Source organism: Miscanthus floridulus, chromosome 12 (genome assembly GCF_019320115.1).
Source record: "Miscanthus floridulus cultivar M001 chromosome 12, ASM1932011v1, whole genome shotgun sequence".
Taxonomy (NCBI): Eukaryota; Viridiplantae; Streptophyta; class Magnoliopsida; order Poales; family Poaceae; genus Miscanthus; species Miscanthus floridulus.
In genome coordinates, this window is record NC_089591.1 from 70,717,294 (window position 1) to 70,726,725 (window position 9,432).

The 9,432-nt window shown below is 49.4% G+C and overlaps 1 protein-coding gene across 1 annotated transcript; it reads right to left on the reverse strand.

The window, feature by feature from the left end:
- Positions 1 to 8,543: 8,543 nt before the first annotated feature.
- LOC136496092 (uncharacterized) lies at positions 8,544 to 9,209 on the reverse strand. Its single transcript, XM_066491810.1, has one exon. It carries the CDS (start codon positions 9,207 to 9,209, stop codon positions 8,544 to 8,546), a length of 666 nt encoding a protein of 221 aa, XP_066347907.1.
- Positions 9,210 to 9,432: the final 223 nt, after the last annotated feature.

Here is a 9,432-nt window from a genome sequence, read left to right on the forward strand (position 1 = left end):
GGCTCCATGAGGGTACAATACTAAATACTACCTCTCTTTTTTACTGTCACATGGTAAATTTTTTTTGCCCAAACGAAAGCGCATTCCATTCCTTCGATTACCCTATGTGACTTTATTTTTACTCCTGACCAAGTGCACCCCGCCACGACCTATGGTTACAAGCAGCCAAGCCTCGCAGGCCATGCTCAGGGTTCTTAAAAGCTACAGCCTACGGAACGAACGGGCAGGTGCAAAAATAAAGGATAAAAATAAAGCTACGCTAGGATAAAAAACAAGGAACAGATAATGATTCTATCATAAAATAGAACTGATGTATTCATTGATATAAAAAACTATTCACACGGGGGCTCCCCCACGAACTTAATGATTACATTTGCTAACTACTTCTACTCCGAATACTACTGTGGCCGCTCGATGGCATCGGCTGATGCCAAGCGAGAGGCCACATCACACGCCGCCGGACATAACCACCACCGCAAGGGCCCCGCCTGGTTCCGCTCCCTCGACTTTGGTGAGCGCAACAGGTACATCAAGGGCCTCGTCTAGTTCCGCTCCCTCGACTTTGGCGAGCACAATGGGTACCTCAAGGGCGTCGCACCCATAGATGCTCAACAGAAGAGCATGGAGCTCCTGACCTTCTCATGCAGTCGAGGCAGCTCCTGGGCAAGGATGGCAGCTCCTGGGCAAAGACGCTGCCAGCCGAGGTATGGCTGCCATGGCTAGAAGAAATCTCATCAAACTTTATGAACTGGCCAATCTGAGCAGCTGCAAGGGTGAAACCTCCCACCAGCGCAGTCCTAAGCATCTTCCTCCCCAACAAGGCTTGTCTAGAGATGACTCGCCGGAAGGAGTCCACGTGCGGCTCCATCCCGATGAAAGCCTCGTAGATGGTGATGAAGCCGGCGACGTGTATTACCCTCTAGTGCGCCACCACCTTTGATGAAAGCAACCCCTTTTCGATGAAGGCGGCTAGCACCACCTCATCTACGTTGGATGACCTCTAGCTCGACATCGCGCTCTGAAATCACGAATGGCTTTGTGAGTTCTCCTTTCCCTCTCCCTTCCCCTGTTTAAGGAGAAGATGCAGTAGCTAAAGAAGGGCGAAGGATTGGGGCAAAAAACCCTCTCCCTTCCCCCATTCAATACGGATGGGATACGATGGGATGCGCCCTAGCCAATGGGACTCACCCTGATCGATGGGACGCACCCTACTCGACGAAATGGCGCCTGGTCAAACGGGACGTGGCCTAGGTATGGCCCACCACTACTGCATGACCGGGCACGAGAAACAAAGCGCCACCACACAGGTGGCCCTCCGCCTTCCTAAGCAAGACTTGGAAAGACCCAAGCGATGGGATCTCCGCCAGGAGAGACCAACGGGCTTCCTGAGCCAATCAGACAGCTCAGGCAAACACCGAGAGATAGGTAAGGAGCAAAGGGACACCCCATCTAGGCCATGCCAACTCTGCCACGAACGACGAGCACGGATCCTAGGTCGGACATTTCCGATATGAGCTCTTCAAACCCCATCACTCGACTCATCAAGGTAACATTACCAACCCCCACTATTTCCTTATATAATCATTCATACATCCATACACGCATTCATTCCATACACCCGCGACCCCCGGATGATTCTACCTAAATCGCCCGGGGGCTCAGGTGCCAAGGCATCGCATATGCGGTTAAATGCATCACAATGCTCCATGTTGCATCACAAAGCAACAGTTGCCTCATTCAAACATGAGCAACGACTGACTGGGGTTTGAAGGCTGGCCCATGAAGGGCTTGAGGCCGCCTCATGTCAAACAGAGCTAGGGAAGAAAACACAGATGAGCCCCGAGTGGCCCTTGCCTAGTCTGCTCCGAAGCAGATAGGGTTATCTCCACCTTCTCATTCGATCCTAAACCTCTACCAATCCCATAGAATCTCCATCAAGGGAAGGCCAGCGGGCCACCTAGGTCGTTCTCTAGAACGACCTAGGCATCTAGCGGGTTATAGGTTAAGTAGCAGTGGAATGTCACAAGAGGGCTATGCCGACCCCATCACAAATGATGGATCCAGATTTCACTCGATCATACCCGTTAGCGAGCTCACCGAGCGCATCACTCGAGCTCGAGCCATCGAGGCAAGCGACGTTAGCTCATCCCCTCTAGTTGCGAGAAACCACGGATAGAGTAACGCACAAAACTCAACCGACCCCTGTCAAATCCTAAACAGGCCTCAGGGGCTCAAGACACCTAAATGGCCTCGACTATGCCCAACACGTGCGCCCGACGCTAGGATCCACGAGCTCCATCTCACCTGAACCCTAAACTGTCTCGGTTGCACCCGACGCCAAGATCCACGAGCTCCATCTCGCCCGATCCCTAAATTGCCTTGGCTGTGCATGATGCGTGCGCCCGACGCTAGGATCCATGAGCTCCATATCTTCCAATCCCTAAACTGTCTCGGCTGCGCCCGACGCGTGTGCCTAACGCCAGGATCCACGAGCTCTATCTCGCCTGATCCCTGAAAACTGCCTTGGCTGCGCACGACGGGTCCGTGAGTCCGCCTCACTCGATCCCTCGACTGCGCACCAATGCCAAGATCCGTGAGCTCTGTCTCACCTGATCCCTCAGCTGCACCTAATGCCAGGATCCACGAGCTCCATCTTGCTGGATCCCTAAATTGACCGCTGACAAAACCCCCAGGCGATTCTACTCGAATCGCCTGGGCGCTTGGGGGCTACACCCGTGGGTGCGCTCGCACGCACCCACTAACGAAACAAAACTTCCCCCACTGGCAAACATGAAAACCCCTAGATGATTCTACCCAAATCGTCCGGGGGCTCGGGGGCTCTTGTCGGCTTCATAAACCCAGGGTCCCACATGGACCGACTTACCAACAAAGGCTTGGCCTAGCAGACAACGTTGCAAATAACATGCAACTCATGGGTTGGCCCAAACACCTAAATGATAGGCAAGAAGGACAATTCAATCTTCGACCGGAAGGCCTGGCCAAGGAGGAACGGTGCCCGCTTCCAACTCTGGCCCGCCTCTCCGATCGGAAGGCCTCATGAAGGAGAAACAACGCTCGCTTCCAACATCAGCCCACCTCCGAATGGCCTCTCCGATCGAAAGGCCTGGCCAAAACACCACTTCTGACTCTGACCCGCTTCTCCGGCCGGGAATGCACCGAACCCCTACTTATAGCTCGTCTCCGACTGGCACAATTAGAGCCAACTAGGACCAACCGACCGAGGACGCCCGCTCGGTAAGGACTAGGAAACGGCGGAGAAAGTAAGGCAGGGCACTCAAGTCAATCACAATACCAAGGACCATACCCTATACACCTACCAGACAGTACCCTGCGACCTTCTTAGCATGACAGAACTCAAGCAGTATTGTAGGCACTGACATTTCTCCTATAGTGTTGTGGACGCCATCAACTCCCATACCAAACAAACACGGTAAGGCTCCCCCCACGTGCCTCTGAGGCATCAGTAGTGTTGTGGGCGCTGACATTTATCGTACCAGGCGAATATGGTAAAACCCCTTGCATGCCTCTGGGTATCAACAGTATGGCAGACACTGACATCTACCATACCTGAAGAAGAGGACACGACCTCCCACATGCATCTAACATTAACAATGTTATGGGCGCCTATAATCATCTTGTACCTGATAGCGTGGGCAATAAGACTTAGCATACGTACACTCTCTTCCTCCCACTTGTAAGGCCACCCCCTTCATCTATAAAAAAGGATGCGCTCTCTCCCAAACAGGGAGACGGATCAGTTCTCTTACATCAATTCAACACACAACAGCAGAACCACTAGGTTCAAACCTCGAGTACACGCTCGAACACTTAGCACATAGCGGAGCTCTCGTCACTCTCGGCCTTTCAGACCGAAGTCCGACCAGACCTCTTGTACCCCTCATCTTTCTCCCTTCCGTTTGTAACCCCACAGCAAACTCCAAGCACCTAGGCTCAGGAATAAAGTCATTGACCGACTCAAACTAGACGTAGGACACGTTGCCTGAACCAGTATAAACCTTGTGTCATTGAGTGCTAGGCCACCTCCGATCACAACGTATAGCAAAACTATAAATATTTACGTGTTGGTCACTTTCTGCACCGACAAAACTACTAAACCCTATCATGAGCATCATGTTTATGTGATAATGCATGTGATAGAATATGTAGATAAATTTCTTGTAACCTAAAATGACCAATAGAAATGTTAAATAAAAATTGATTCAATAGCTCATGTTATGTCAAGTAGGGTTAAAAACCAATTTTTTTGAGCAAAAATATTATTGAACATGTGTGCAACACCTAAATAAAGTTTGAAGTATAAACTTTGTAGATGACAATGCAACTCTTGCTGTAGAAAAATAACATTGCTAGCTAGTATTTCTAATAGCTTAGAAATGGAACTTCAAATCAAATTCATCTCAAAGACAGAATATTTTCAAGTTTACAAGCAGCGAGACAATACAATGTTTGGTAATTTATTTTGTGAAATCGAGTTAAGAAGTGGTGCCATGTTTTAGCTCGGGTTTGTAGCCTGATATGCTCTCTTGAGCATGGTGAAGATGGTTTAGGTTCAAGAGCAACCGTTTAGTTGTTATAGGGGCTTTAAATTTCGTGCACAACACGTTCTCGGGTCAGTTCACCGGGTGAGCGCGGTCACCACGCCTCGGGGGCACGACGTCGCCATGTCAGCTCGCTCTATGCACGCACACGCGCTGCCGCACGTGGCTAGCTGTGACTGCCCTATCCTGCCCGCCACTGGCCCTGTCGCGTGGAGCCGCCGCCGCTGCTCGCACGACCGAGCAACGTGGTCACCTACATCGCCGCGCTGCCGCACTACCGAGCCACCTCATGTCGTGAAGCAACTACTGCCGCTGCCGTCGCATCGCCGTCGCGTCCGCGCCTATCTGTTGTACCCTTACCCCACTGCTGCCCGGTTAGATGCCACACGCACATGGTCGAGCTCACCATCGCCATGCCAATTATGGGGCCGCACGAGCCATGTCGGTCGTGGACGCGTGCGCTTGTCCGTAGCGTCTACGCACGTGCCTCCACGGTCACACCGACCGCGTCTCGCCAAGGCAAGCCCGAGCTGAGCCGACCTATCATGCCCTATCTCTCTCTACTGCCGCCATCGGAGCCGCGCCAGCACGTTAGACAGCGAGAGGTCATCTTCAATCAATTCCGCTCGTCTCAGGCCCCGCTAGTGAGTTCTCCAGCTGCCCAACCCCACCTAGCCATGAAGCACACACTACCAAGCTCCAATTTGGAGCTTTCCCTGCTGCCATGCTGATAAGGCCACGTCCAGCCATGGATGAGGGCAGTCCCCCTACCGTTCGTCCGATCCAATTCACCTACACCACTAGCTTCGCCACGCCTCCCTCTCCACCTTGCGCACGTCAGTAGAACCGCTACCGCCATCCCATCATCGCTGATGTGGCACCCTCCTCCACCATCCTTCACCCCAACTGTCACCTCATCCTGGTCCATGGTAGCCTCCTAACGCTCATGTGCTGGTCAGTTAGGTTCGTAGCAGCCCTAGCTCACCAGAATGGGTGCGCCGCTGCCATGGATGGTCGCATGTTGCTGCAGCTCGCTCCAGCGCGTCCCGCCAGCCCGCATTGCTGCTTGGTGTAGTCGGTTGGACCGTAGTTGAAGGTCGGCCCAACCAATGGGCTAGCACGGGCCTCTCGTGGCCGGCGCGGTCGCGCCGTGTCACCGCCCATCGTGCCGCCATGCGCTGAGTCACTGGGGGTGCGCGTGGGGGAATTAGGGAAAAATCGGAGGGTTAAGTGAGATGGTCTGAGAGTGGGGGAAATAGTATTAAGACTTAGTTGTAGTTCGAAAGAAGTTCGAGGTCTATTTTGCAAAAGCGACATCGCGCGCGGTATTCCCCCACTGTGGGCCGTCTCGCGCGTGGGCCGGCGTCGTGTGGGCCACTTTAGCGGACCGCTGCGCAGCGCGGGCCGCACGTTGTGGGCCGCGTGGAGAATTCATTTTCTTTTTCTAGTGGATTAGTGAATAGTTTTCTAATTTAATTTCTAAGCTGATCTTTGATAATTAATATAAAATCATGTAGGTGTTCAAAAATTATAAAACAAATTTTATTAGGTTCCTAAAATTGTGTTATATCTGTTGGTGTATTTAGTTCATGTTTATATGTGTTGACATTAGGAGCTATTAAATCATTTGAGAATGCTTAATAATATTAAGTTAATTATTGTAGAAAGTTTTGTGGTAAATGGGTGATAACTTTAGTCCTGAAATTTTTATACTAGCTTCATTGTATTATTATGTGCTCACTGTGATTTTTATAGCCTTAGAATAGACTGAGCATTAGGGTAGTTAAATGCTCCTTGTTTCAATATACGTTAATTCCTTAGTAGAACTAAAGATATACCCTTAAATTGCAAAGCTACGTGTTTGTTAGTTGAACCCAACACTTGGCTTGATCAAAATGGTAGTTAGGTTAGTACCTTAGTCATTAGAGCTAGCTTAGTAGCTTAGTATGCGTATTCTTATTTTAAGAGTTGTTGTTGCCTAAATCTTAAGTGATGCATCATCATCGCATGCATGTAGAGAACGAGTTGAAGACAGTGACCATAGACGATCGCAAGTTCAAGGAGATCATCGAGGAGTATGAGGAGGAGATTCTCGTGCAGGAGGAGATCCCAGAGCCACCACCGACTGACTTGGCTAACACCGCGCCTGCTCAAGGCAAGCCCCGGTGCATAACCCTTATTTTTTATAATCACTGAATATATATGTGATGCACATTTACGTTACATGAATTTTATGAAAACCACATGCATAAATATATTTGTCCTATAAGTCTTACTATTGTAGGTTCGAGTAGATGCTATGCTTAGATTTTTGGTAGCGTGAGTAACCTGTCGTTACTCACAATAGATGATTATTATATTTACTCTCATGATAAAATAATAAAAGGAAAAATGGAGACCGGGCAGGTATATGGTATGGGTATTGGTGGATGTGACGAGTTGTGTCCCGCGGCCATGAGGCATAGTTTGGTTACACTGTTTTCCCTGTCCGTATCGATTGAAGACCGTCCATTGCTGTGGATGATAGTCAGGTCATAGACTTATTATCCGAAGCACATACTTGCTTATGGGAGCGGAAAGGCTCGTTACGCTCTTGTCATGGGTTCTGGCTCTTTCCGGACCGACTGGTTGGAGGCGGAAAAATATGGAGGTCTAAGTAATATATTGAGACCGGGTCTCAAGTGTGGAAGCTTAGAGTCTAAGTTTGGACGGGGACCTAGACCCTTTGATAGGAGTGGAATGGGTTGGTCTTATTTGTGCCTGAGGTATAAACGGGACGTGTGTTTCAGGGTACCCAGCTGGGATACATTGGTTCGCGAATCACCGTTTCTATGAGATGGTATGACTTGGCTATGGTCTAGCACCGTAGTAAGAACTAGAATATGAAAAATGGTAAATTGGTTCTGATTGCTCAATCCTTGCTTGAAAGTAGAACAGATGCTTACCTAGAATAGTTAGCTAATAAAGTAATCATGACTGCTAATTAAACTTGATTTTAAGGACGTACTTCTAGTAATGTTTTTCGTAAACAAAAAGAAAAGAGCAAAACCATATTGTCTATCATACTCCTTAGAGTCGGAAAACTATTCCGACTAATCGGGTAAGTCTTGCGAGTACATTGTGTACTCAGGGTTTATTTTACCCTATTGTGGGTGCAGCTTGAGGAGAAGCTATTGTGTAAGACTAGACGAAAAACTCAAAGCTCGTTAGCTCGCTCGTCTCGTGGCTGGCTCGACTCGGCTCGTCTCGTTATGATAACGAGGTGAGCCGAGCCAAGATTTTAGCTCGTTAGCTATAACGAGCCAACTCGAGCCAGCTCGCGAGCCGCTCGCGAGCTAAACGAGCCAAGCTTCTAGGAAAAAAAGTACCAAAACTTATATTAGTTTTTATATTACTTCATGTCTTACACTTAAATTGACTGGTAACTGGTCTAGATATATTTCTTTTATATTATTATTATTATTAAACTTTAGATAAATGAAAATATTATATTTTGTATATTTTTTATACCTGGCTCGCGAGCTTAACGAGCCAGCTCGAGCTTTTAACGAGCCAAGCCGAGCTGACTTTCTGGCTCGTTAGGATAACGAGCCGAGCCGAGCTAGCTCGTTATCTTAACGAGCCAGAACAAGCCGAGCCGAGCCAGCTCAGTTATCCAGCCTTACTATTGTGTGGATGATTCTTCTGGTGGACACAGATGGATTCTTTAATCGTTTTCGCTAGATGTTTATTTTTATTTCGCTATTTAATTATCGCACTCTGAATCCTGATATTGTAATAAATAATTTACAAGAACTTTTGTTGCATAAAATGGACTAAGTATTGTAAGCTCGTACTCGTTATTGGAGTCTGGAGGTAAAATATGGATTAATTCGAGTTCTCCCGTGGGATGTGATCGATGCAACTGTCCGATATAGCTAACTTTCAGGATAGGAAGATAATCATCTCCAAAAGCTTGTTATTTTAGGCACATAATCTGTTGCGGCGTTTGAAAGATTTCAGGCTTGCCAACTTGTCATCACCCTCAGACTTCTGTTCAGTATTACCAGCTTTGGCACTATCTTGCTTGGCCCGAGGCGCCCCTCTGGTGAAATCCCGCCCAGAGGTCTTAGCACGGCAATTCTCAGTCTCCTGCTCCTGAATCAAAGCAAGCGCACTCGCAGTATCTACATCCCACGGCCGATGGAGCGAGATTGCAGACCTGATATCTTCACGGAGACCGCTGATGAACCGCGTGACGAGGATAGTATCATCAATCGCCGGGTTGTACAGCAGAATCCCGTGTGCCAGCTTCTCGAATTCAGTATGGTACTCAAGCACCGACGAGGTTTGCTTCAGAGCATCCAATTGACGCAGTAGCACCTGATAGCGATCCTTGTCGAACTTGGCGAGTACCATCTCCGCAAGCTTCTCCCATTCCACAATTCGTCCTCGCCGCTGCACGGTCTGGAGCCACGCGGCAGCCACTCCCATGAAATTGAGCGCCGCGAATCTTGTCTTCATCAGTTCTTGCACAGCGTAGACGTCGAAGTACAGCTCACATTGTTCACGCCAGAGACGCGGGTCAGATCCATCGAATTTCGGAAAGTCACATCTTTGGAAATCGAGGGGAATGATGCGAGGATTCATCGGAGGAATGGAGCTATAAGGCAGGACCCGTGAGCGTACCATTGCCATTGCGAGGCGGAAGCGCTCCGAGGAGGCTTCCGCCCGCGCCGTGCCCCATGGGCGAGTCAACACGCGATGGCGCCATACTTGACGAAGCGCCAGGCGCGATGTTGAGGTCGATCCCCGCCACCGATGGATGCGGCGGTGGAGGCGGGTCACGAAACTGCCACTGCATGGGCGGCGG

Excerpts from the sequence above, each read along its gene's own strand:
- LOC136496092 (XM_066491810.1), bottom strand. The coding sequence starts at position 9,209 with ATGAATCCTCGCATCATTCCCCTCGATTTCCAAAGATGTGACTTTCCG.